Source organism: Lonchura striata, chromosome 37 (assembly GCF_050655825.1).
Source record: "Lonchura striata isolate lonStrDom1 chromosome 37, ASM5065582v1, whole genome shotgun sequence".
In the NCBI taxonomy this organism is placed as follows: domain Eukaryota; kingdom Metazoa; phylum Chordata; class Aves; order Passeriformes; family Estrildidae; genus Lonchura; species Lonchura striata.
In genome coordinates, this window is record NC_140739.1 from 15301453 (window position 1) to 15328537 (window position 27085).

General features: G+C 57.6%; 2 protein-coding genes and 1 long non-coding RNA gene across 6 annotated transcripts; 1 reads left to right on the forward strand and 2 right to left on the reverse strand.

Annotated features, from left to right (window-relative positions):
- Positions 1-1167: 1167 nt before the first annotated feature.
- On the reverse strand, positions 1168-3756 carry LOC146763978 (uncharacterized). The gene is made up of 2 exons (XR_014951012.1): positions 2338-3756; positions 1168-2155 (listed from the first exon to the last, which is right to left on the reverse strand). It is a non-coding gene; the product is annotated as an uncharacterized LOC146763978 (long non-coding RNA).
- A 10-nt stretch (positions 3757-3766) lies between these two features.
- Positions 3767-14890, reverse strand: KMT5C (lysine methyltransferase 5C; the record flags this gene model as incomplete). The annotated part of the gene is made up of 7 exons (XM_077789814.2): positions 3767-4199; positions 6633-6766; positions 10575-10594; positions 10737-10900; positions 11103-11212; positions 12879-13041; positions 14667-14890. Coding segments are annotated over 7 exons (1212 nt in total), but the record flags the coding sequence as incomplete, so codon positions are not given.
- A 504-nt stretch (positions 14891-15394) lies between these two features.
- Positions 15395-27015, forward strand: HSPBP1 (HSPA (Hsp70) binding protein 1). Of its 4 annotated transcripts, none has more exons than XM_085565949.1 (7): positions 15404-15679; positions 19165-19369; positions 21708-21929; positions 23317-23472; positions 24305-24437; positions 25607-25718; positions 26678-27015. In XM_085565949.1, exons 1-7 carry the CDS (start codon positions 15548-15550, stop codon positions 26753-26755), a joined length of 1038 nt encoding a protein of 345 aa, XP_085422075.1. In that variant the 5' UTR covers positions 15404-15547; the 3' UTR covers positions 26756-27015. The 4 variants fall into 4 exon arrangements, with proteins under 4 accessions (XP_085422077.1, XP_085422075.1, XP_085422076.1 ...); XM_085565950.1 differs by having other exon boundaries at positions 15405-15679; positions 24341-24437; XM_085565952.1 differs by lacking the exon at positions 15404-15679 and having other exon boundaries at positions 19227-20612.
- Positions 27016-27085: the final 70 nt, after the last annotated feature.

Genomic DNA, 27085 nt, shown 5'->3' on the forward strand with positions numbered 1-27085 from the left:
CCCTCCCCCCCGGGGCCTTTTTTGGGTGAAAACAAGAGAAAAAAGGGGGGGGAGGGTGGGGGAGGGGCGGGACCCGGCGCTGACGTCACCGCGCGCCCCTCCCCCACCCCGCAGCTGTCGCGGGGGGTTTGGGACCCCCCCCCAAAAATAGAACAAAAAAACACCCCGAAAATACCCAAAAATGGGGAGGGGCACCTTCACCCCTCCCCCACCCCAAAAAAATTCCCAAAAATGGGGAGGGGGCAGCTTCACCCCTCCCCCACCCCCCCAAAAATACCCAAAAATGGGGAGGGGCACCTTCACCCCTCCCCCACCCCCCCAAAAATACCCAAAAATGGGGAGGGGCACCTTCACCCCTCCCCCACCCCCCAAAAATAAAACAAAAGGGGGAGGGGCACCTTCACCCCTCCCCCACCCCAAAAAATACCCAAAAATGGGGAGGGGCACCTTCACCCCTCCCCCACCCCCCCAAAAATACCCAAAAATGGGGAGGGGCACCTTCACCCCTCCCCCACCCCCCAAAAATGGGGAGGGGCACCTTCACCCCTCCCCCACCCCCAAAAATTCCCAAAAATGGGGAGGGGCACCTTCACCCCTCCCCCACCCCCCCAAAAATAAAACAAAAGGGGGAGGGGCACCTTCACCCCTCCCCCACCCCCCAAAAATACCCAAAAATGGGGAGGGGCACCTTCACCCCTCCCCCACCCCCCAAAAATAAAACAAAAGGGGGAGGGGCACCTTCACCCCTCCCCCACCCCCCAAAAAATACCCAAAAATGGGGAGGGGCACCTTCACCCCTCCCCCACCCCCCAAAAATAAAACAAAAGGGGGAGGGGCACCTTCACCCCTCCCCCACCCCCAAAAATGGGGAGGGGCACCTTCACCCCTCCCCCACCCCAAAAATAAAACAAAAGGGGGAGGGGCACCTTCACCCCTCCCCCACCCCCCAAAAAATACCCAAAAATGGGGAGGGGCACCTTCACCCCTCCCCCACCCCCCAAAAATAAAACAATGGGGGGAGGGGCACCTTCACCCCTCCCCCACCCCCCAAAAAATACCCAAAAATGGGGAGGGGCACCTTCACCCCTCCCCCACCCCAAAAATAAAACAAAAGGGGGAGGGGTCACCTTCACCCCTCCCCCACCCCAAAATCTCCTCCGCAGCCGCTTTTGGTCCAAATTTTGTTTATTTTGGTACAAAACGCCCCCCGCCCCTCCCCCACCCCAAAAAGCACCAGGGACCCCTCCCCCCCCCAAAGCCCCTCCCCAAATCGGCACCGGGGAGGGGGGAAGGGGAGCAGCCCCCCAAATTGGGTCCAGACGGGAATTTTGGGGGGCCGGGATGGAATTTGGGGGGTTTGACCCCAAAATTCGGATCTAGAACCCCAAAATGGGGGTTTTGACCCCAAAATTCGGATCTAGAACCCCAAAATGGGGGGTTTGACCCCAAAATTCGGATCTAGAACCCAAAAATGGGAGTTTGACCCCCAAATTTCGGATCCAGAGCCAAAAATGGGGGTTTGACCCCAAAATTCAGATCCAGAGCCCAAAAATGGGGGTTTGACCCCCAAAAATCGGATCTAGAACCCAAAAATGGGGGTTTGACCCCCAAATTCGGATCTAGAACCCCAAAATGGGGGGGGTTTGACCCCAAAATTCGGATCCAGAGCCAAAAAATGGGGGTTTGACCCCAAAATTCGGATCCAGAGCCAAAAAATGGGGGGTTTGACCCCAAAATTTGGGTCTAACTCCCCAAAATCCAAGTCCAGACCCCAAAAGGGGGGGTTTGACCCCAAAAATTTGGGTCTGGTCCCAAAATCCGGGTTCTAAGCCCCAAAAATCTGTGTCCCGACGCCAAAAACGGGGATTTAACCCCAAAATCTGTATCCAAACACCAAAAATGGGGATCTAATCCCAAAATCTGTATCCAAACCCCAAAAATGGGGATCTAACCCAAAAAACGTGGATCTAACCTCAAAAATCTGTATCCAAACCCCAAAAACAGGGATTTAACCCCAAAATCTTTATCTAAACCCCAAAAATCTGTATCCAAACCCAAAAAACAGGGATCTAACCCAAAAAACGTGGATCTAACCCCAAAAATCCGTGTCCAAACCCCAAAAACGGGGATCTAACCCAAAAAACGGGGATCTAACCTCAAAAATCTGTATCCAAACCCCAAAAACGGGGATCTAACCCCAAAAATCCGTGTCCAAACCCCAAAAACGGGGATCTAACCCAAAAAACGGGGATTTAACCCCAAAATCTGTATCCAAACCCCAAAAACGTGGATCTAACCCCAAAATCTGTATCCAAACCCCAAAAATGGGGATCTAACCCCAAAATCTGTATCTAAACCCCAAAAATCTGTATCCAAACCCCAAAAACGGGGATTTAACCCCAAAATCTGTATCCAAACCCAAAAAACAGGGATCTAACCCCCAAAATCCCGGTCAAACCCCCAAAATCCGGGTCAAACCCCCCAAAACTCGGGTCCGACCCCCCAAAATCCGGGTCAAACCCCCAAATCCGGGTCAAACCCCCAAATCCGGGTCTGACTCCCCAAATCCAGGTCTGACCCCCCAAAACTCAGGTCAAACCCCCCAAATCTGGGTCTCACCCCCCAAAATCCGGGTCAAACCCCCCAAAATCCGGGTCAAACCCCCAAAATCCGGGTCTAACCCCCAAAATCCAGGTCTAACCCCCAAAACTCGGGTCTAAACCCCCAAAATCCGCGTCTAACCCCCCAAAATCCAGGTCTGACCCCCAAAACTCGGGTCAAACCCCCCAAATCCGGGTCTATCCCCCCAAATCTGGGTCTGAGCCCCCAAAACTCGGGTCTCTCCCCCCAAAACTCGGGTCTAACCCCCCAAAATCCGGGTCTAAGCCCCAAAATCCGGGTCTAACCCCCCAAAATCTGGGTCAAACCCCCAAAATCCGGGTCTGACCCCCCAAAACTCGGGTCTGACCCCCAAAACTCGGGTCTAATCCCCAAAACTCGGGTCTAACCCCCCAAAATCCGGGTCTCTCCCCCCAAAATCCGGGTCTCTCCCCCCAAATCCGGGTCTAACCCCCAAAATCCACGTCTAACCCCCAAAACTCGGGTCTAACCCCCAAAATCCGGGTCTAACCCCCCAAAATCCGGGTCTCTCCCCCCAAATCCGGGTCTAACACCCAAAATCCAAGTCTAACCCCCAAAATCTGGGTCTGACCCCCAAAACTCGGGTCAAACCCCCCAAAATCCAGGTCTAACCCCCAAAACTCGGGTCTAAACCCCCAAAATCCGGCTCTAACCCCCCAAAATCCGGGTCTGACCCCCCAAAACTCAGGTCTGACCCCCAAAACTCGAGTCAAACCCCCCAAAATCCGGGTCTAACCCCCCAAAATCCGGGTCTAACCCCCCAAAATCCGGGTCTGACCCCCCAAAATCCGGGTCTGACTCGCCAAAACTCGGGTCTGAGCCCCAAAACTCGGGTCTAACCCCCCAAAATCTGGGTCTGACCCCCAAAACTCGGGTCTAACCCCCCAAAATCCAGGTCTCTCCCCCCAAATCCGGGTCTAACCCCCAAAATCCGGGTCTAACCCCCAAAATCCAAGTCTAACCCCCCAAAACTCGGGTCTAACCCCCAAAATCCAGGTCTCTCCCCCCCAAAATCCGGGTCTCTCCCCCAAATCCATCCCCTTCCCCACAGTCCGGGGAAGGTTCCCGGGGGGGGTCCCGCCCCCCCAAACCCCCCAAACCCCCCAAACCCCCCAAACCCCCCCAAACCCCCCCAGACCCCCCAAACCCCCCATCGGGGGTCTCAGGGCCGGGCGGGGGTCCCGGCGGGTTTCGGGGGGCTGCCCCCCAGGCGGACGTGGGCGTAGAGCGCCAGTTTGGGGTCCGGGGGGGCGGCTCTGGGGGTCCCCAGCAGCAGCAGCGGGACCCCCGCCCGCAGGCGGCAGCGCCCCCCGCAGGACACGCAGTCGTGCAGCGCCACGCGGGGCTGGGCGGGGGGCGCCCATTTGGGGAGGGGGCGCCGCCGCCGCCGCCGGGCTCGCGCTTTTGGGGAGGGGGTCCCGGGCCGGGCCGGCGCCCCCCGCCGCCGCAGCCGCACCTCGGTGTCGCGCAGTTCGTATTTTGGGGGGGGGTCCCGCGGGGGGGGCGGGGGGGGCGCACGGGCCCTCCCCCCGCGGCTGCGGAACGCGCCCTCGCCGAGCCTGGGGGGGGAGGGGGGTTAGGGACCCCCGACCCAAATCGGGGACACCCGACCCGAATCGGGGACACCCCCCCGAACCGGGGACAACCCCCCCGAACCGGAATTGGGGACCCCCGACCCAAATCGGGGACACCCGACCCGAATTGGGGACACCCCCCCGAACCGGGGACAACCCCCCCGAACCGGAATTGGGGACCCCCGACCCAAATTGGGGACACCCCCTCAAACCGGGGACAACCCCCCCGAACCGGAATTGGGGACCCCCGACCCAAATTGGGGACACCCCCACTCTGAATTAGGGACCCCCGACCCAAATCGGGGACCCCCGACCCAAATTGGGGACACCCCCCCCGAACCGGAATTGGGGACCCCCGACCCAAATTGGGGACACCCCCACTCTGAATTAGGGGGTCCCTAAACCAGAACTGAGGACCCCCGACCCAAATTGGGGACCCCCGACCCGAATTGGGGACACCCCCCCAAACCGGGGACAACCCCCCTGAACCGGAATTGGGGACCCCCGACCCAAATTGGGGACACCCCCACTCTGAATTAGGGACCCCCGACCCAAATCGGGGACACCCCCCCCAACCAGAATTGGGGACCCCCGACCCAAATTGGGGACCCCCGACCCAAATTGGGGACACCCACCCCGTACCGGAATTGGGGACCCCCGACCCAAATCGGGGACCCCCGACCCAAATTGGGGACCCCCACCCCAAATTGGGGACCCCCGAACCGGAATTGGGGACCCCCGACCCAAATTGGGGACACCCCCACTCTGAATTAGGGACCCCCACCCCAAATTGGGGACCCCCGACCCAAATTGGGGACACCCCCCCCGAACCGGAATTGGGGACCCCCGACCCAAATTGGGGACACCCCCACTCTGAATTAGGGACCCCCGACCCAAATCGGGGACACCCCCCCCAACCCAGAATTAGGGACCCCCACCCAGAACTGGGGAACCCCCACTCTGAATTAGGGACCCCTGCCCAAAATTGGGGAACCCCCACCCGGAATTGGGGATCCCCCTCCCCAAACTGGGGAACCCCACCCGGAATTGGGGATCCCCCACTCTGAATTAGGGACCCCAACCCAAAATTGGGGACCCCCCAACCCGAATTTAGGGACCCAACCTGAAATTGGGGACCCCCACCCAGAATTGGGGAACCCCACACGGGAATTAGGGACCCCCCCATCCCAAAATTGGGGACCCCCACCCAAATTGGCGTATGGCTCCCCAAAATTCAGGTGTCGTTCATCCCCCCCCAAAATCAGGGTTTTCCCCCCCAAAATTTGGGCGTCCCTCTGAGGATTTTGGGGTCCCTTTGGGGTTTTTTGGGTCAGGTTTTTTGGGGTCCCTCTCAGGATTTCGGGGTCAGATTTTTGGGGTCCCTCTGGGGTTTTTGGGGTCCCTCTCAGGATTCTGGGGTCAGGTTTTTGGGGTCCCTCCGGGTTTCTGGGGTCCATCGGGGTTTCCGGGGTCAGATTTTTGGGGTCCCTCTCAGGATTCCAGGGTCAGATTTTTGGGGTCCCTATGGGGTTTTTGGGGTCAGGATTCCAGGGTCCCTCTCAGGATCCCGGGGTCAGGTTTTTGGGGTCCCTCTGGGTTTCCGGGGTCCCTCGGGGTTTCCGGGGTCAGGTTTTTGGGGTCCCTCCGGGGTTTTTGGGGTCCATCGGGGTTTCGGGGGTCAGGTTTTTGGGGTCCCTCTGGGGTTTTTTGGGGTCAGGATTTCGGGATCAGGTTTTTGGGGTCCCTCTGAGGTTTTTGGGGTCCATCGGGGTTTCGGGGGTCAGGTTTTTGGGGTCCCTCTGGGGTTTTTTGGGGTCAGGATTTCGGGATCAGATTTTTGGGGTCCCTCCGGGGTTTTTAGGGTCAGGATTCCGGGGTCCCTGCCAGGATTCCGGGGTCCCTCTCAGGATTCTGGGGTCAGATTTTTGGGGTCCCTCCGGGTTTCCAGGGTCCATCGGGGTTTCCGGGGTCAGATTTTTGGGGTCCCTCTCAGGATTCCGGGGTCAGGTTTTTGGGGTCCCTCGGGGTTTCCGGGGTCCCTCGGGGTTTCCGGGGTCAGATTTTTGGGGTCCCTCTCAGGATTCCAGGGTCAGATTTTTGGGGTCCCTATGGGGTTTTTAGGGTCAGATTTTTTGGGGTCCCTGCCAGGATTCCGGGGTCAGGTTTTTGGGGTCCCTCGGGGTTTCCGGGGTCCCTCTCAGGATCCCGGGGTCAGGTTTTTGGGGTCCCTCTGGGTTTCCGGGGTCCATCGGGGTTTCCGGGGTCAGGTTTTTGGGGTCCCTCTGGGGTTTTTTGGGGTCAGGATTTCGGGATCAGGTTTTTGGGGTCCCTCTGAGGTTTTTGGGGTCCATCGGGGTTTTGGGGTCAGGTTTTTGGGGTCCCTCGGGGTTTCCGGGGTCCCTCGGGGTTTCGGGGTACCTCTCGCAGGTGCGGCACTCGCAGCCGCGGTTGCCCTCGCCGAAGAAGCCGTCGCCGTAGAAGCAGGTGATTTCTGCCCGGGGGGGGATGTCCCGCAGCGCCTGCACCCGCGCCCCGCCCGGGGCCGACACCAACTGCGCCCCGAGAATCGGGGAGTCAGCCCGGGCGGGACCCCGAAACGGGAGAGCCCGAAAGGGACCCCGAAATGGGAGAGCACCGAAAGGGACCCCGAAATGGGAGAGCACAGAAATGGGGACCCTGAAAACGGGAGAGCCCGAAAGGGACCCCAGAAATGGGAGAGAGCCCCAAAATGGGACCCCGAAAACGGGAGAGCCCGAAAGGGACCCCGAAATGGGAGAGAGCCCCAAAATGGGACCCCGAAAACGGGAGAGCCCGGGCGGGACCCCGAAAACGGGAGAGCCCGAAAGGGACCCCAGAAACGGGAGAGCACAGAAAGGAACCCCGAAAATGGGAGAGCACAGAAATGGGGACCCTGAAAACGGGAGAGCCCGAAAGGGACCCCAGAAATGGGAGAGAGCCCCAAAATGGGACCCCGAAAATGGGGGAGCACTGAAATGGGGATCACAAAAATGGGGGAGCCCCAAAATAGGGACCCAAAAATGGGACAGCACCGAAATGGGATCCCGAAAATGGGAGAGCCCCAAAATGGGATCCCGAAAATGGGAGAGCACCGAAATGGGATCCCAAAAATGGGAGAGCACCGAAATGGGATCCCGAAAACGGGAGAGCCCCGAAATGGGATCCCAAAAATGGGAGAGCACCGAGTTGGGATCCCGAAAATGGGAGAGCCCCGAAATGGGGACCCGGAAAATGGGAGAGCACCGAAATGGGATCCTAAAAATGGGAGAGCCCCAAAATGGGATCCCAAAAATGGGAGAGCCCCGAAATGGGGACCCTGAAAATGGGAGAGCACCAAAATGGGATCCCGAAAATGGGAGAGCACCGAAACGGGGATACCGAAAATGGGGGAGCCCCAAAATAGGGACCCAAAAATGAGAGAGCACCGAAATGAGATCCCGAAAATGGGAGAGCACTGAAATGGGATCCCGAAAATGGGAGAGCACCGAAACAGGGACCCTGAAAACGGGAGAGCCCGAAAGGGACCCCAGAAATGGGAAAGAGCCCTGAAACGGGGACCCTGAAAATGGGAGAGCCCCGAAATGGGACCCCGAAAATGGGAGAGCCCCGAAATGGGACCCCGAAAATGGGAGAGCACCAAAATGGGATCCCGAAAATGGGGGAGCACTGAAATGGGGATCCCAAAAATGGGAGAGCTCCAAAATAGGGGCCCAAAAATGGGAGAGCACCGAAATGAGATCCCGAAAATGGGAGAGCACCAAATGGGATCCCAAAAACGGGAGAGAGCACCAAAATGGGGACCCCGAAAATGGGAGAGAACCCCAAAATAGAGACCCCAAAAATATCAGAGCCCCAAAACAGGACCCCAAAAATGCCCCTTCCTCTATCATGTTTCCACCATTTTGTTCCCCTCACTCTTCTCATAACTTTTCTCTCACGTTTCTTCCCTTTCCCCTCACATTTTCCACCGTTTTCCCCTCACATTTCCCACCCTTTTCCCCCTCACATTTTCTGCTTTGTTTCTCCTCGTATTTCCGACCACGTTCCCCCTCACGTTTCCAGCCACTTTTCCCCTCATGTTTTCTGCTTTTTCCTCCTCACATTTCCCACCATTTTCCCCCTCACATTTTGCACTTTTCCCCTCATGTTTCCAGCCACTTTTCCCCTCTCATTTTCTGCTTTTTCCCCCTCACATTTCCCGCTCTTTTTCTCCTCACGTTTCTCGCTTTTTCTCCTCACATTTCACACCATTTTTTCCCCTCACGTTTTCTACCATTTTTCCCCTCATGTTTCCAGCCACTCTTCCCCTCACATTTTCTGCTTTTTTTCCCTCATATTGTCTGCTTTTTTCCCCTCGCATTTTCTGCTTTTTTCCCCCTCACATTTTCTGCTTTTTTTCTCCTCACATTTCCCACTTTTTTTTTCCCACATTTCCCACCACTTTTTCCCTCACATTTTCTACTTTTCCCCATTTTTTCCCCCTCACGTTTCCTGCTCTTTTTCTCCTCACATTTCCCACCGTTTTTCCCTCTCATGTTTTCTACCACTTTTTCCCTTGTGTTTCCAGCCTTTCCACACTTTTCTCCTCACGTTTCCCGCCCTTTTCTCCCCTCACGTTTCCCACCCTTTTTTCTCCTGTTTCCATCTCTTTTTTCCTCACATTTTCCAGCATTTTTTCCTGTCATGTTTTCTACCACTTTTCCCCTTGCATTTTCCATCCTTTTCCCCCCTCACGTTTCCCACCTTTTTCCCCTTGCATTTCCCACCATTTTTTCCCTCACATTTTCCATCCTCTTCCCCTCACATTTTCCATCTCTTTTTTCCTCACGTTTTCTACCACTTTTCCCCTCACATTTTTCCATCCTTTTCCCCTCACATTTTCCATCCTTTTCCCCTCACGTTTTCTACGACTTTTCCCCTCACGTTTTCCCGCTCTTTTTCCCCTCACGTTTTCCTGCCCTTTTCTCCCCTCATGTTTCCCGCCCTTTTCCCCTCACGTTTTCTACCACTTTCCCCTCACATTTTCCATCCTTTTCCCCTCACCTTTTCTACCACTTTTCCCCTCACATTTTTCCATCCTTTTCCCCTCACATTTTCCATCCTTTTCCCCTCATGTTTCCCGCCCTTTTCTCCCCTCACGGTTTCCCGCCCTTTTCTCCCCTCACGTTTTCCCGCCCTTTTTCCCCTCACATTTTCCCGCTCTTTTTCCCCTCACGTTTTCCTGCCCTTTTCTCCCCTCATGTTTCCCGCCCTTTTCCCCTCACGTTTTCCATTCTTTTCCCCTCACATTTCCCGCCCTTTTCCCCTCACGTTTTCTACCACTTTCCCCCTCACATTTTCCATCCTTTTCCCATTTTCCATTCTTTTCCCCTCCCGTTTTCCATTCTTTTCCCCTCCCATTTTCCATCCCTTTCCCCTCACATTTTCCATCCTTTTCCCCTCACGTTTTCTACCACTTTTCCCCTCACATTTTTCCATTCTTTTCCCCTCACGTTTTCCATCCTTTTCCCCTCACGTTTTCTACGACTTTTCCCCTCATGTTTTCCATCCTTTTCCCCTCACGTTTTCCCGCCCTTTTCTCCCCTCACGTTTCCTGCTCTTTTTCCCCTCACGTTTTCCCGCCCTTTTCCCCTCACGTTTTCCATTCTTTTCCCCTCACGTTTTCCCGCCCTTTTCTCCCCTCACGTTTCCTGCTCTTTTTCCCCTCACATTTTTCCATCCTTTTCCCCTCACGTTTTCTACGACTTTTCCCCTCACGTTTTCCATCCTTTTCCCCTCACGTTTTCCCGCCCTTTTTCCCCTCACATTTTCCTGCCCTTTTCCCCCTCACGTTTCCTGCTCTTTTTCCCCTCACATTTTCCTGCTCTTTTTCCCCTCACATTTTCCTGCTCTTTTCCCCTCACGTTTCCTGCTCTTTTCTCCCCTCACGTTTTCCCGCCCTTTTCCCCTCACGTTTTCCATTCTTTTCCCCTCACATTTTCCCACCCTTTTTCCCCTCACGTTTCCCGCCCTTTTTCCCCTCACGTTTCCCGCCCTTTTTCCCCTCACGTTTCCTGCCCTTTTCCCCTCATGTTTTCCATTCTTTTCCCCTCCCATTTTCCATCCCTTTCCCCTCACATTTTCCATCCTTTTCCCCTCACGTTTTCTACCACTTTTCCCCTCACATTTTTCCATTCTTTTCCCCTCACGTTTTCCATTCTTTTCCCCTCACATTTCCCGCCCTTTTCCCCTCACGCTCCCCGCCATCTTTCCCTCACATTCCCCAGCACAAACCCCCCCCAAACCCAACTTTTCTCACCCCAAACCCACCGAACACCAATAAAAACCCCTCCTCACACTCACCCTGCAGTTTGGCCGACAATCTGACGACACCAACACATCCATCAGCACCCGCTCCAGGCTCCCCCAGCCCCCGCGGGCGAGTCCTGAGGGCGCCCAGTGCAATTCGGGGAGGGGGTCCCAGGGCGGATTTTTTCCGGATTTTTGGCGGTTTTGGGGTCCCACCGTGGTTGATGAAGGCAGCCGGCCCCAGCCAGAGCTGGGTTTTCCTGCGGCGGGTGGAGTACATGAGGCTGAAGTCGTTGTCGCCCGCCCGCAGCAGCGCCCGGTCCGAGCCCCGCAGCTCCACCCCGCAGCCGCCCAGCAGCTCCAGCGTCTCGTGCTTGCGCCTGGACACCCGAAAAAAAACCACCAAAAAATTAAAAACCGCATTTTGACACCTCTGTGCATCCACCGAGCGCTTTGGGGACCCCTCCGTGCGGGGGTCAGCGTGGCGGGTGCAGGGGATTTTGGAGGCGGTTGGGGATTTTTGGAAGAGGTTGTGGATTTTGGGGTGATTTTTGTGGTTTTTGGGGCGCCCCCAGCCCTCACCAGGTGCGGGTGGAGACCACCCTGGCGCCGTTGATGTCGCGGCTGTAGCGGGTGCAGCGCTGGATGCTGAAGCCGCTCTCGGGCAGGAGCGCCCGCAGGTAGCGGAACACCTGGATGGGGCAGGAGGGAAATGGGGGGCTCGGGACCCCCGAAAGAAACTGCCTCAGACCCACTGAAACAGGGAGAGCACTCAGGAACCTTCCCTGTGCCTCAGGGATCCCACAAAAACCCCCCAAAATCCCTCCCTGTGCCCCTCAGGAACCTTCCCTGTGCCTCACAGATCCCTCAGAAATCCGTCAGAAACCTTCCCTGTGCCTCATGGATCCCTCAGAATCCTTCCCTGTGCCTCATGGATCCCACAAAAACCCCCCAAAATCCTTCCCTGTGCCTCTCAGGAACCTTCCCTGTGCCTCATGGATCCCTCAGAAATCCCTCAGGAACCTTCCCTGTGCCCCACAGATCCCTCAGGAACCTTCCCTGTGCCTCATGGATCCCACAAAAACCCCCCAAAATCCTTCCCTGTGCCTCTCAGAAACCTTCCCTGTGCCCCATGGATCCCTCAGAAATCCCTCAGAAACCTTCCCTGTGCCTCATGGATCCCTCAGAAATCCCTCAGAAACCTTCCCTGTGCCTCATGGATCCCTCAGAATCCTTCCCTGTGCCTCACGGATCCCTCAGAAACCTTCCCTGTGCCTCACGGATCCCTCAGAAACCTTCCCTGTGCCTCACGGATCCCTCAGAAACCTTCCCTGTGCCTCACGGATCCCTCAGGAACCTTCCCTGTGCCTCACGGATCCCTCAGGAACCTTCCCTGTGCCTCACGGATCCCTCAGAATCCTTCCCTGTGCCTCATGGATCCCTCAGAATCCTTCCCTGTGCCTCATGGATCCCACAAAAACCCCCCAAAATCCCTCCCTGTGCCCCATGGATCCCTCAGAATCCTTCCCTGTGCCTCATGGATCCCTCAGAAACCTTCCCTGTGCCTCATGGATCCCACAAAAACCCCCCAAAATCCTTCCCTGTGCCTCTCAGAAACCTTCCCTGTGCCCCATGGATCCCTCAGAAATCCCTCAGAATCCTTCCCTGTGCCCCACAGACCCCTCTGTGCCCCCCAATAGGACCCCAGCAGACCCCCCATTCATCCCTTACCCCCAAACCCCCCCGGGACCCCCCAGACTCCCCCCAAATCTCCCCCCAACCCTCCCAAACTTCCCCCAAACGCCCCCGGGACCCCCCAGATCTCCCCCAATCCCCCCCGGGACCCCCCAAACTCCCCCAAACTTCCCCCAAACGCCCCCGGGACCCCCCCAAACTCCCCCCAAATCTCCCCCCAAACCCTCCCGGGACCCCCAAATCCCCCCCGGGACCCCCCAAACTTCCCCCAATCCCCCCCGGGACCCCCCAAACCCCCCCAAATCTCCCCCAATCTCCCCAAACTTCCCCCAATCCCCCCCAGTCTCCCCCGGGACCCCCCAATCACCCCCAAACTCCCCCGAAACTCCCCCCAAACTTCCCCCAAACTCCCCCAAATCTCCCCCAAACCCCCCCAAACCTCCCCGGGACCCCCCAAACTCCCCCAAATCTCCCCCAAACCCCCCCAGATCTCCCCCAAATCCCCCCCAGTGCCCCCCAATCCCCCCAAACTCCCCCAGATCTCCCCCAAATCCCCCCCAGATCTCCCCCAATCCCCCCCGGGACCCCCCAAACCCCCCAAACTCCCCCCAAATCTCCCCCAATCCCCCCCAGTCCCCCCCAATGCCCCCAATCCCGCCGTACGTGGTTCTTGAGCGCCGCCCGCTGCGCCGCCCGCCGCCGGCGGAAGAACGCCGGGGCCCAGGCGCCGCTCAGCGTCCGCCACGCCGCCTCCAGGTCCCGCCGCTGCCGGAACGCCTCGATGGCCGCCCGCAGCTGGGCCCGGCGCCGCAGGGCGGGCAGGGGGCTGCGGGGCACCGGCCATCAGCACCGGCACCGGGCACCGGCACCGGGCATCAGCACCGGCACCGGGCAGGGGCACTGGGCACGGGCACCGGGCATCAGGACCGGCACCGGGCACCGGCACCGGGCACGGGCATGGGCACCGGGCACCGGGTATGGGCACCAGGCATGGGCACCGGGCATCAGCACCGGCACCGGGCACCGGCACCGGGCATGGGCACCGGCACCGGGCATGGGCACCGGCACCGGGCATCAGCACCGGCACCGGGCACCGGCACCGGGCATGGGCACCGGCACCGGGCATGGGCACCGGCACCGGGCATCAGCACCGGCACCGGGCATGGGCACCGTACCGGGCATGGGCACCGGGCATCAGCACCGGCACCAGGCACCGGGCACCGGGCATGGGCACCAGCACCGGGCACCGGGCATGGGCACCGGGCACCGGGTATGGGCACCGGGCATGGGCACCGGGCATCAGCACCGGGCATGGGCATCGGGCACTGGCACCGCACCGGGCATGGGCACTGGGCATGGGCACCGGGCATCAGCACCGGCACCGGGCACCGGCACCGGGCACCGGGCATGGGCACCGGCACCGGGCATGGGCACCGGGCATCAGCACCGGCACCGGGCATGGGCACCGGCACCGGGCACCGGCACCGGGCATCAGCACCGGCACCGGGCATCAGCACCGGCACCGGCACCGGGCATCAGCACCGGCACTGGGCACCGCACCGGGCACCGGGCATGGGCACCGGCACTGGGCATGGGCACCAGGCATGGGCACCGGGCACCGGGTATGGGCACTGGGCATGGGCACCGGCACCGGGCATCGGCACTGGGCATGGGCACTGGGCACCGGGCACCGGCACCGGGCATGGGCACCGGGCATGGGCACCGGGCATGGGCACCGGGCATGGGCACCGGGCACCGGGTATGGGCACTGGCACCGCACCGGGCATCAGCACCGGGCATGGGCACCGGGCATCGGGCATGGGCACTGGGCATCAGCACCGGGCACCGGGCATGGGCACCGGCACCGCACTGGGCATGGGCACCGGGCATGGGCACCGGCACCGCACTGGGCATGGGCACCGGGCATGGGCACCGGGCATGGGCACCGGGCATCGGGCATGGGCACTGGGCATCAGCACCGGGCACCGGGCATGGGCACCGGCACCGCACTGGGCATGGGCACCGGGCATGGGCACCGGGCATGGGCACCGGGCACCGAGCATCAGCACCGGCACCGGGCACCGCACCGGGCACCGGGCATGGGCACCGGGCATCGGGCATGGGCACCGGGCATGGGCACCAGGCATCAGCACCGGGCATGGGCACTGGCACCGGGCACCAGCACCGGCACCGGGCATCAGCACCGGGCATGGGCACCGGGCATGGGCACCGGGCACCGGCACGGACACATGGTGCCGCCCGGTTCTCCCTCCCGGTGCTCCCCCAGTGTCCCCCGGTTTTCCCCCCCGGTTCTCCCCCCCGTTTCTCCCTCCCGGTTCTCCCCCCCGGTTTTCCCTCCCGGTTCTCCCCCCGGTTCTCTCTCCCGGTTCTCCCCCCGGTTCTCCCCCCGGTTCTCCCTCCCGGTTCCCCCCGGTTCTCCCCCGCTCTGACCTGACGCCCATCTTGTGCGTGCGGAAGCCGAGCACCGAGTCCAGCACGAGGCTCGTGGCCAGGTCATCGTTCTCGCACAGCTCCCGCGCCGTCACCGCCGTCCCCGCCGCCCGCGCCGCCGCCGGCCGCTCCCGCCGCCGCCTCCTCCGCCGCCGCGCCTGCAGCACCGCGAGCGGCGTCAGCGGGAGCGCCCGCGGGGCGCAGCCCGAGCGCGGGGCGAGCCCCGGGAGCGCCGGGAGCCCCGGCCCGGCCGTTACCGCAGCGCCGGAGCCGCGGGAGCCGCGGGAGCCGCCGCCCGCACCGGGCCCGGCGCGGCCGCGGCGCCGCCGCCCGCCCGCTCCCGCCGCGCGCTCCGCCATCCCCATTGGCCGCCGCCCCGCCGCGCCGCCGCTCCCATTGGCTGCCCGCGAGGCGCACGGTGAGCTGATTGGTGGCAACCGCGGCGCTCCCGCATTGGTCCGCGGCGTTGAGGGCTGGCTATTGGCCCGCGGAGATGCCGATCAAACCGTTTTGTCTTGTCATTGGTTGAATTCGCTCGAGGGCGGCTGAAATCCCTCCTTTTTATTCTATTGGCTAAACCCAACCGCCTTCCTCGCTTCCCATTGGCCTCCTCCCTCCCGCTCCTCCCTCGCTATTGGCCGAGCGCGCTGTCACTCACTCCGCCGGCTCACAATGCGCCGGCCATAAACAATGCGGCCGAAACCCCGCCCCTTCCGCCGCTGGCCCCGCCCACGCCAAGATGGCGGCGGGCAGGCGCGGCGGGCGGCGCTGAGCGGGGCCGGGCGTCACCGGCGGCTCCCGGCGGGCCCGGATCGGTCCCGGATCGGCCCCGATCGGCCCGGATCGGCGCCGGGGCTCTCGCAGCGGCGCGCGGCGCGGCCATGGCGGCGGCGGAGGGCGGCGGGGCCGGCGGCGGCCGGCGGGAGCCGCCGCGGACGCTGCAGGGGCTGCTGGAGATGGCGCTGGCGGCCGGCGAGGCGCGGCCCGAGCCCCGCCAGCCCCTGCCCGAGGAGGTGCCGGCGCCGGGCGGGACCCGGGGGCGCTCTGGGAGATCTTTGGGGCTGTCTGGAAGCTTTGGGGGCGCTTTGGGGCTGTCTGGGGACACTTTCGGGGCTCTTTGGGGCTGTCTGGAAGCTTTGGGGGTTCTCTGGGGACACTTTTGGGGCTCTTTGGGGCTGTCTGGGGACACTTTGGGGCTTTTCAGCTTCTCTGGGGACACTTTGGGGACACTTTTGGGGCTCTTTGGGGCTGTCTGGAAGCTTTGGGGCTGTCTGGGGTCACTTTTGGGGCTTTTCGGCCTCTCTGGGGACACTTTTGGGACACTTTTGGGGCTCTTTGGGGCTGTCTGGGGACACTTTTGGGGCTCTGGGGTCACTTTTGGGGCTTTTCGGCCTCTCTGGGGACACTTTTGGGACACTTTTGGGACACTTTTGGGGCTTTGGAGTCACTTTTGGAACTTTTTGGCCTCTCTGGGGACACTTTTGTGACACTTTTGGAGCCCTGGGGTCACTTTTGAGGCTCTGGGGTCACTTTTGGGGCTCTTTGGGGCTGTCTGGGGACACTTTGGGGGCACTTTTGGGGCTCTGGGGTCACTTTTGGGGCTTTTTGGCCTCTCTGGGGACACTTTGGGGTCACTTTTGGGGCTTTTGGGGCTCTTTGGGGCTGTCTGGAAGCTTTGGGGGTTCTCTGGGGTCACTTTTGGGGCTTTTCGGCCTCTCTGGGGACACTTTTGGGACACTTTTGGGGCACTTTGGTCTCTCTGGGGACACTTTGGGGTCACTTTTGGGGCTTTTCGGCCTCTCTGGGGACACTTTTGGGACACTTTTGGGACACTTTTGGGGCTTTGGAGTCACTTTTGGAACTTTTTGGCCTCTCTGGGGACACTTTTGTGACACTTTTGGAGCCCTAGGGTCACTTTTGGGGCTCTGGGGTCACTTTTGGGGCTCTTTGGGCTCTTTGGGGGCACTTTTGGGGTCACCTTTGGGACACTTTGGGGTCACTTTTGGGGCTCTGGAGTCACTTTTGGGGGTTTGGGGGTCCCCGGGATAATTCGGGGTCCCAGGGCCTGGTTTGAGGTGCCAGAGGCGAATTTTGGGGTGACTTTGCCCGATTTTGGGGTGACTTTGGCTGATTTTGGGGTGACTCTGGCTGATTTTGGGGTGACTTTGGCTGATTTTGGGGTGACTCTGGCTGATTTTGGGATAATTTTGGCCGATTTTGAGGTGACTTTGGCTGATTTTGGGGTGACTGGCTGATTTTGGGGTGACTTTGGCTGATTTTGGGGTAATTTTGGCCAATTTTGGGGTGACTTTGCCCGATTTTGGGGTAACTTTGGCTGATTTTGGGGTGACTTTGGCTGATTTTGGGGTGACTCTGGCTGATTTTGGGGTGACTGGCTGATTTTGGGGTGACTTTGGCTGATTTTGGGGTAATTTTGGCCAATTTTGGGGTGACTTTGGCCGATTTTGGGGTGACTTTGGCCGATTTTGGGGTGACTTTGTCTGATTTTGGGGTAATTTTGCCCGATTTTGGGGTAACTTTGCCCGATTTTGGGGTGACTCTGGCCGATTTTGGGGTGACTTTGCCCGATTTTGGGGTAATTTTGCCCGATTTTGGGGTAGTTTTGGCCGATTTTGGGGTGACTCTGGCTGATTTTGGGGTAATTTTGGCCGATTTTGGGGTAATTTTGGGGTAATTTAGGGTAATTTGTGCCCCCCAGGGCAGCAGCAGCTCCCTGCTCCGGTGTTGGAGACTGTGACGGGTTCTGGGTTAATCCCACTTTAATTTCACTTTAATTTGGTTTTACTTTCACTTTAATTTCACTTTAATTTCGCTTTAATTTCGCTTTAATTTTTGTTTAACCTCAGGGTAACTTTGTGATAATTTAGGATAACTTTGGGATAATTATTTAGGATAACTTTGGGATAACTTAGGATAATTTTGGGATAACTTAGGATAATTTAGGGTAACTTTGGGATAATTACTTAGGATAACTTTGGGATAACTTAGGATAACTTTGGGATAATTTAGGATAACTTTGGGATAATTATTTAGGATAACTTTGGGATAATTTAGGATAACTTTGGGATAATTACTTAGGATAACTTTGGGATAACTTAGGATAACTTTGCGATAATTTAGGATAACTTTGGGATAATTATTTAGGATAACTCTAGGATAATTTATGATAATTTTGGGATAACTTAGGATAATTTAGGGTAACTTTGGGATATTTATTTAGGATAACTTTGGGATAACTTAGGATAACTTTGGGATAATTTAGGATAACTTTGGGATAACTTAGGATAACTTTGGGATAATTATTTAGGATAACTTTGGGATAATTTAGGATAACTTTGGGATAATTATTTGGAATAACTAGGATAATTTAGGATAACTTTGGGATAATTTATGATAACTTTGGGATAATTATTTAGGATAACTTTGGGATAATTTATGATAACTTTGGGATAATTATTTAGGCTAACTTCGGGATAACTTAGGACAATTTAGGATAACTTTAGAATAATTATTTAGGATAACTCTAGGATAATTTAGAATAACTTTAGGATAATTTATGATAACTTTGAGATAACTTAGGATAATTCAGGATAGCTTTGAGATAATTACTTAGGATAATTTTGGGATAACTTATGATAACTTTAGGATAATTTATGATAACTTTAAGATAATTTATGCTAACTTTGGGATAATTTATGATATTTTTTCCCCCAGAGGCAGCAGTGGCTGCGGCAGGCCGTGTCCCAGGCGCTGGCCGGGCCCGGGTTCACCCCGCTGTGACTCTGGGATAACTCTGGGATAATTTAGGATAATTTAGGATAACTTTGGGATAATTTATGATAATTTTGGGTATTTTCTGTCCCCCAGAGGCAGCAGTGGCTGCGGCAGGCCGTGTCCCAGGCGCTGGCTGGGCCTGGGTTCACCCCGCTGTGACTCTGGGATAACTCTGGGATAATTTATGATAATTTAGGATAACTTTGGGATAATTTGGGATAATTTATGATATTTTTTCCCCCCAGAGGCAGCAGTGGCTGCGGCAGGCCGTGTCCCAGGCCCTGGCCGGGCCCGGGTTCACCCCGCTGTGACTCTGGGATAACTCAGGGATAATTTAGGATAATTTATGATAACTTTGGGATAATTTATGATATTTTTTCCCCCCAGAGGCAGCAGTGGCTGCGGCAGGCCGTGTCCCAGGTGCTGGCCGGGCCCGGGTTAATCTTGGTGTGACTCTGGGATAACTCTGGGATAATTTATGATAATTTAGGATAACTTTGGGATAATTTATGCTAACTTTAAGATAATTTATGATATTTTTCCCCCCAGAGGCAGCAGTGGCTGCGGCAGGCCGTGTCCCAGGCGCTGGCCAGGCTCGGGTTCACCCCGCTGTGACTCTGGGATAACTCAGGGATAATTTAGGATAACTTTGGGATAATTTATGCTAACTTTAAGATAATTTATGATAATTTCTCCCCCCCAGAGGCAGCAGTGGCTGCGGCAGGCCGTGTCCCAGGCCCTGGCTGGGCCCGGCGCCGCCCGGGCCGAGCTGCAGCGCTGCCTGCGGCTGCTGGCCCAGCCCTGCCCCGGCCCGGCCGCGGCCGAGAGCGGCCGGGGGGACAGCGGGGGACACGAGGAGGCGCTGGCCGAGCTGGCCGAGCTCTGCGAGAGCCTGGACAATGCCACGGGTGAGATGGGGTCACTCACTGGTCACTCACTGGTCACTCACTGGTCACTCTGGGGTCACTGGGACACGAGGAGGCGCTGGCCGAGCTGGCCGAGCTCTGCGAGAGCCTGGACAATGCCACGGGTGAGATGGGGTCACTCACTGGTCACTCACTGGTCACTCTGGGGTCACTCTGGGGTCACTCTGGGGTCATTTGGTCACTCACTGGTCACTGGGGTCATTGGGGTCACTCACTGGTCACTCTGGGGTCACTGGGACACGAGGAGGCGCTGGCCGAGCTGGCCGAGCTCTGCGAGAGCCTGGACAATGCCACAGGTGAGCCACTGGTCACTCACTGGTCACTCACTGGTCACTCTGGGGTCACTCTGGGGTCACTGGGGTCACTGGGACACGAGGAGGCGCTGGCCGAGCTGGCCGAGCTCTGCAAGAGCCTGGACAATGCCACGGGTGAGATGGGGTCACTCGGGGTCATTGGGGTCACTCACTGGTCACTCTGGGGTCACTCACTGGTCACTCACTGGTCACTCTGGGGTCACTGGGGTCACTCACTGGTCACTCTGGGGTCACTCACTGGTCACTCACTGGTCACTCACTGGTCACTCTGGGGTCACTGGGGTCACTGGGGTCACTGGGACACGAGGAGGCGCTGGCCGAGCTGGCCGAGCTCTGCGAGAGCCTGGACAACGCCACGGGTGAGCCACTGGTCACTCACTGGTCACTCTGGGGTCATTGGGGTCACTCACTGGTCACTCTGGGGTCATTGGGGTCACTCACTGGTCACTCTGGGGTCACTGGGGTCACTGGGACACGAGGAGGTGCTGGCCGAGCTGGCCGAGCTCTGCGAGAGCCTGGACAATGCCACGGGTGAGCCACTGGTCACTCTGGGGTCATTGGGTCACTCACTGGTCACTCACTGGTCACTCACTGGTCAGGGGTCACTGGGGTCACTGGGACACGAGGAGGCGCTGGCCGAGCTGGCCGAGCTCTGCGAGAGCCTGGACAACGCCACGGGTGAGCCATTGGTCACTCTGGGTCACTCACTGGTCACTCACTGGTCACTCTGGGGTCACTGGGACACGAGGAGGCGCTGGCCGAGCTGGCCGAGCTCTGCGAGAGCCTGGACAATGCTACAGGTGAGATGGGGTCACTCACTGGTCACTCACTGGTCACTCTGGGGTCACTGGGACACGAGGAGGCGCTGGCCGAGCTGGCCGAGCTCTGCGAGAGCCTGGACAATGCCACGGGTGAGCCACTGGTCACTCACTGGTCACTCACTGGTCACTCTGGGGTCACTGGGGTCACTCACTGGTCACTCTGGGGTCACTGGGGTCACTGGGACACGAGGAGGCGCTGGCCGAGCTGGCCGAGCTCTGCGAGAGCCTGGACAATGCTACTGGTGAGCCACTGGTCACTCACTGGTCACTCTGGGGTCACTCACTGGTCACTCACTGGTCACTCTGGGGTCACTGGGGTCACTGGGACACGAGGAGGCGCTGGCCGAGCTGGCCGAGCTCTGCGAGAGCCTGGACAATGCCACTGGTGAGCCACTGGTCACTCGGGGTCATTGGGGTCACTCACTGGTCAGGGGTCACTGGGGTCACTGGGGCACGAGGAGGCGCTGGCCGAGCTGGCCGAGCTCTGCGAGAGCCTGGACAACGCCACGGGTGAGCCACTGGTCACTCACTGGTCACTCACTGGTCACTCACTGGTCACTCTGGGGTCATTGGGTCACTCACTGGTCACTCACTGGTCACTCTGGGGTCATTGGGGTCACTCACTGGTCACTCTGGGGTCACTCACTGGTCACTCTGGGGTCATTGGGGTCACTCACTGGTCACTCTGGGGTCACTCACTGGTCACTCACTGGTCACTCACTGGTCACTCGGGGTCATTGGGGTCACTCACTGGTCACTCTGGGGTCATTGGGTCACTCTGGGGTCATTGGGTCACTCACTGGTCACTCAGGGGTCACTCTGGGGTCATTTGGTCACTCAGGGCTTTGGCACTGCTGGGCTCGTTTGGGGCTGGATTTTGGGATTATTTCTGCCATTTTTAACCCTTTAAACCCCGTTTTTTCCCATTTTAACGCATTTTTAACCCATTTTTTCCCATTTTCTCCCCTTTTCTCCCAGATTTCTGCTCCCTGGGCGGGCTGGAGGTGCTGCGGGCGCTGCTGGGCTCGTTTGGGGCTGGATTTTGGGTTGTTTTCTGAGGGATTTCTGCCATTTTTAACCCTTTAAACCCCGTTTTTTCCCATTTTTAACCCTTTAAACCCCGTTTTTCCCCGTTTTTTCCCGTTTTTTCCCATTTTTAACCCGTTTTCTCCCCTTTTCTCCCAGATTTCTGCTCCCTGGGCGGGCTGGAGGTGCTGCGGGCGCTGCTGGGGCACGGCCGGGCGCCGCTGCGGGCGGGCGCCGCGCGGGCGCTGGGCGCCTGCGCCCAGAACCTGCCGGGGGCCCAGGCCCGGGCGCTGCGCCTCGGGGTGCTGCCCACCCTGCTGGGGGTCCTGAGGGGAGACCCCGACCCCGGGGTGCCCCCCGCCGCGCTCTTCGCCATCTCCTGTGAGTCCGGGGGGTTCGGGGATTTTTTGGGAATTTTTGGGGATTTTTTCGGATTTTTTTGGGATTTTTTGGGATTTTTAGCGATTTTTTTAGGTGATTTTTGGGGGGTTTTTAGGGGATTTTGGGGGGGATCCTGACTCCCGGGTGCCCCCTGCCGCGCTCTTCGCCATCTCCTGTGAGTCCGGGGGGTTAGGGGATTTTTTGGGAATTTTTGGGGATTTTTTGGGATTTTTTTGGGATTTTTTGGGATTTTTAGCGATTTTTTTAGGGGATTTTTGGGGGGTTTTTAGGGGATTTTTGGGGGGACCCTGACCCCTGGGTGCCCCCCGAAGGGCTCTTCACCATCTCCTGTGAGTCCGGGGGGTTCGGGGATTTTTTGGGAATTTTTGGGATTTTTTGGGGAATTTTTGGGATTTTTAGTGATTTTTTTAGGTGATTTTTGGGGGGTTTTAGGGGGTTTTGGGGAGATTTGGGGAATTTTTAGGAGGATTTTTAGGGGTTTTTTTTGGGGGGGTTTAGGGGCTGCAGCAGCTGCAGGATCTGGGGAGGATTTTTGGGTGGGTTTTGGGGTTTTTAGGGCGGATTTTGGTGGGTTTTTTGCCGTTTTTTGCCGTTTTTTCGCTGTTTTTTCCCGATTTTGCCCTTTTTAACCCCAATTTCCTCGTTGCAGGCCTGGTGCGGGCGCAGCCGCAGGGGCTGCAGCAGCTGCAGGATCTGGGGAGGATTTTTGGGTGGATTTTGATGGTTTTGGGGTGTTTTTTTGCCGTTTTTTTGCCGTTTTTTGCCGTTTTTTCGCCGTTTTTTCCCAATTTTGCCCTTTTTAACCCAAATTTCCTCGTTGCAGGCCTGGTGCGGGCGCAGCCGCAGGGGCTGCAGCAGCTGCAGGATTTGGGGAGGATCTGGGGAGGATTTTTGGGTGGATTTTGGTGATTTTGGGGTGTTTTTTTGCCGTTTTTTTGCCGTTTTTTGCCGTTTTTTCGCCGTTTTTCCCGATTTTGCCCTTTTTAACCCCAATTTCCTCGTTGCAGGCCTGGTGCGGGCGCAGCCGCAGGGGCTGCAGCAGCTGCAGGATTTGGGGAGGATCTGGGGAGGATTTTTGGGTGGATTTTGGGGTTTTTAGGGTGGGTTTGGGGTGTTTTTTTGCCGTTTTTCGCCGTTTTTTCGCCGTTTTTTCCCAATTTTGCCCGTTTTAACCCCAATTTCTGCTCGCCAGGCCTGGTGCGGGCGCAGCCGCAGGGGCTGCAGCAGCTGCAGGATCTGGGGAGGATTTTTGGGTGGATTTTGGTGATTTTGGGGTGTTTTTTTGCCGTTTTTTTGCCGTTTTTTGCCGTTTTTTCGCCGTTTTTTCCCGATTTTGCCCTTTTTAACCCCAATTTCTGCTCGCCAGGCCTGGTGCGGGCGCAGCCGCAGGGGCTGCAGCAGCTGCAGGATTTGGGGGGGCTGGAGGCGCTGGGGGCGGCCCTGCAGAGCCCCCAGCCCCCCCTGCGCGCCCGCGCCGCCTTCCTGCTGCACTGCCTGCTCCGCGAGCACCCGCCCCTCTCAGGTCAGCCCCAAAATCCCCCAAATTCACCCCAAAACCGCCCCGGGGCCCCCCCAACCGCCAGGCCCCGAAACGGCCCCAAACCGCCCCGAAATTCCCGCAGAAACCCCCGAAATTCCCTTTCCTGACCCCAAAATTCCCTTTCCTGACCCGAAATTCCCACAGAAACCCCCGAAATTCCCTTTCCTGACCCCAAAATTCCCTTTCCTGACCCGAAATTCCCTTTCCTGACCCAAAATTCTCTTTCCTGACCCCAAAATCCCCAGATTTCACCCCAAATTCCCCAGGTTTCACCCCAAACCCCCCAGAATTGACCCCAAAATCCTCAAATTTCACCCCAAACCCGCAGTGACCCAAAATCCCCGTTTTTCGCCCCAAACCTACAATGACCCAAAATCCCCATTTTTCACCCCGAACCCACAATGACCCAAAATCCCCATATTTTACCCCAAATCCCCTTCTCTCACCCCAAACCCCCAATGACCCAAAATCCCTTTTTCTCACCCCAAACCTGCAATGACCCAAAATCGCCTTTTTTTCCCCCAATCCCCGTTTCTCACCCCTACCCCCCAGTGACCCAAAATCCCCATTTTTCCCCCCAATCCCCATTTCTCACCCCAAACCCCCAATGACCCAAAATCCCCGTTTTTCGCCCCAAACCCCCAATGACCCAAAATCACCATTTTTTCCCCCAAATCCCCATTTCTCACCCCTACCCCCCAATGACCCAAAATCCCCGTTTTTTCCCCCAATCCCCGTTTCTCACCCCAAACCCCCAATGACCCAAAATCGCCGTTTTTTCCCCCAATCCCTGTTTCTCACCCCAAACCCCCAGTGACCCAAAACCGCCGTTTTTCGCCCCAAACCGCAGGGCCGCTGCTGCAGCAGGGCCTGGTGGCGCGGGCGGCGGCGCTGCTGCGCTCGGAGCACGACGGCGCCCACGAGCACGGCCTGGGGCTGCTCTGCAGGTCAGACCCCCCCAAAATACCCAAAATCACCGAAAATCACCCAAAATAACCCAAAATAACCCAAAAAACCCGAAATCCCGGGAAGAAAACATCAAAAATCCCGGGAAAAAAAACCAAAAATGGGGGGAAACACCCAGAGAAGGGGAGGGGTTTTGGGGCCACGAGCACGGCCTGGGGCTGCTCTGCAGGTCAGACCCTCCCAAAATACCCAAAATACCCCAAAATCACCCAAAATAACCCAAAATAACCCAAAAAACCCGAAATCCCGGGAAAAAAAACCCAAAAATCCCGGGAAAAAAACCCAAAAATGGGGGGAAACACCCAGGGAAGGGGAGGGGCTTGGGGGCCACGAGCACGGCCTGGGGCTGCTCTGCAGGTCAGACCCCCCCAAAATACCCAAAATCACCCAAAATAACCCAAAAAAACCAAAATCCCCGAAATCCCGGGAAAAAAACCCAAAAATGGGGGAAAACACCCAGGGAAGGGGAGGGGCTTGAGGGCCACGAGCACGGCCTGGGGCTGCTCTGCAGGTCAGACCCTCCCAAAATCACCAAAATACCCCAAAATCACCCAAAATCACCCAAAATAACCCAAAATAACCCGAAATCCCCGAAATCCCAGGAAAAAAACCCAAAATCCCGGAAAAAAAACCAAAAATCCCGGGAAAAAACATCAAAATTTGGGCGGCAAGGGGAGGGGCTGGGGGCACTGAGGGGATGGAAACCCCTCCTCAAATCCCCAAAATCCCCCAAAAAAACCCAAAATCCCCCAAAAAAACCCAAAATGCCCCAAAAAAACCCCAAATCCACAAAATTCTGGGAAAAAAAACAAACATTCTGGGGAAAAAACATCAAAATTTGGGGGGCAAAATGCCCAAAATCCTCCAAAATCCTTGACATGTCATTTTTGTTGTGTTTTGGGTGATTCTGGGCTGTTTTGGGGGATTTTTGCCGTTTCCGTGTCGGATTTTCCCAAAATCGCCGTTTTTCGCCCCAGCCTGGCCGCGGGCAGCCCCGAGGGGCTCCGGGAGTGCCGGGCCTGCTTTGGGGGGATTTTTGGGGCTGTTTTGGGGGATTTTGGGGCAGTTTTTGGGTGTTTTTTGGGCTGTTTTGGGGGATTTTTGCCGTTTCCGTTACAAATTTTCCCAAAATCGCCGTTTTTCGCCCCAGCCTGGCCGCGGGCAGCCCCGAGGGGCTCCGGGAGTGCCGGGACCCCGCGCTGGGGCTGGAGGAGCTGCTGCGGCAGCGCCGGGAGCAGCTGCGGGACCTCGACCAGTTCCAGGTGCCTTTGGGGGAAAATCCGCCCGTTTTGGGCAAAAAAACAACCAGGGGAAATTCCGGGGGGGTTTGGGGGAAAATCCGCCGGTTTTGGGCAAAAAATAACCCGGGGGAAATTCCAGAGGGGTTTGGGGGAAAATCCTGAGGATTTGGGCAAAATGGGGGCGGAAATTCCGGGGGGGTTTGGGGGAAAATCCGGGGATTTTGGGCAAAATGGGGCGGGGCAATTCCAGAGGGTTTGGGGTAAAACCTGGAGGTTTTGGGCAAAAAACAACCCGGGGGAAATTCCAGAGGGTTTGGGGTGAAATCCTGAGAATTTGGGCAAAATGGGGGCGGAATTTCCAGAGGGGTTTGGGGTGAAATCCTGAGAATTTGGGCAAAACCCAACCAGGGGGAAATTCTGGGGGTTTTGGGGTGAAATCCTGAGAATTTGGGCAAAATGGGGGAGGGCAATTCCAGAGGGGTTTGGGGTAAAACCTGGAGGTTTTGGGCAAAAAACAACCCGGGGGAAATTCCAGAGGGGTTTGGGGTGAAATCCTGAGAATTTGGGCAAAACCCAAATGGGGGAAATTCCAGAGAGGTTTGGGGTGAAATCCTGAGAATTTGGGCAAAACCCAACCAGGGGCAAATTCTGGGGGTTTTGGGGTGAAATCCGGGGGTTTTGGGGAGGGAATTAATGAGATTTGGGGGGGGGTGTGAAATTCCTGGAATTTTTGGGGCAAATCCTCGGGATTTTGGGGAAAAATCCCTGGAATTTTGGGGCAGCAATCTGTGGGATTTTAAGGGAGGAAATCTGTGGGATTTTGACGAGAATTTGAGGGGTTTTTTTGGGGGTAAAAACCCTCGAGATTTTGGGGTAAAAACCCTCGGGATTTTGGGGTAAAAACCCTCGGGATTTTGGGGCAAATTCCCGGGATTTTGGGGCTAATTCCCGGGATTTTGAGGCTGGTTCCCGCCCCGCAGGAGGAGCTGGAATTCTGCGAGCGGCTGCTGCAGCTCTGCTTCGAGACCCCCCCGGAGGAATCCACCATGGACCGATGACCCCAAAACCGCCCAAAATTGCCCCAAAATTGCCCCAAAACCGCCCGGAATTCCCCCAAAACTCCCTCCCGGGGGGTCTCCGGCCCCCCGAAAAGCCCCGGGACCCTCGAGCCGCCCCCGGGCCGGGCCCTGCCGGGGGTTGGGGGCGGCAGAAGCGGCGTCGGAAAGGAGAAAATGGGGAAAAAACCCAAAATCGCCCAATTTCAGCGGCGGGCGGGGGCGTGGTTATGCTAATGAAGAGGCGTGGTTATGCTAACGAGCGCCGTTGCCATGGTGATTGTGGGCGTGGCCTCGCCGCGGCAACCGCGTCCCGGTGGGCGGGGCCTCCCC

What these genes read in the sequence shown, in the direction of transcription:
- HSPBP1 (XM_085565949.1), top strand. Translation starts at nt 15,548, where the DNA reads ATGGCGGCGGCGGAGGGCGGCGGGGCCGGCGGCGGCCGGCGGGAGCCG. An exon ending in GAGCCTGGACAATGCCACGG is followed by an intron (nt 19,370 to 21,707) that starts GTGAGATGGGGT and finishes CTTTTCTCCCAG; the next exon opens with ATTTCTGCTCCCTGGGCGGG. An exon ending in GGGACCTCGACCAGTTCCAG is followed by an intron (nt 25,719 to 26,677) that starts GTGCCTTTGGGG and finishes CCCGCCCCGCAG; the next exon opens with GAGGAGCTGGAATTCTGCGA.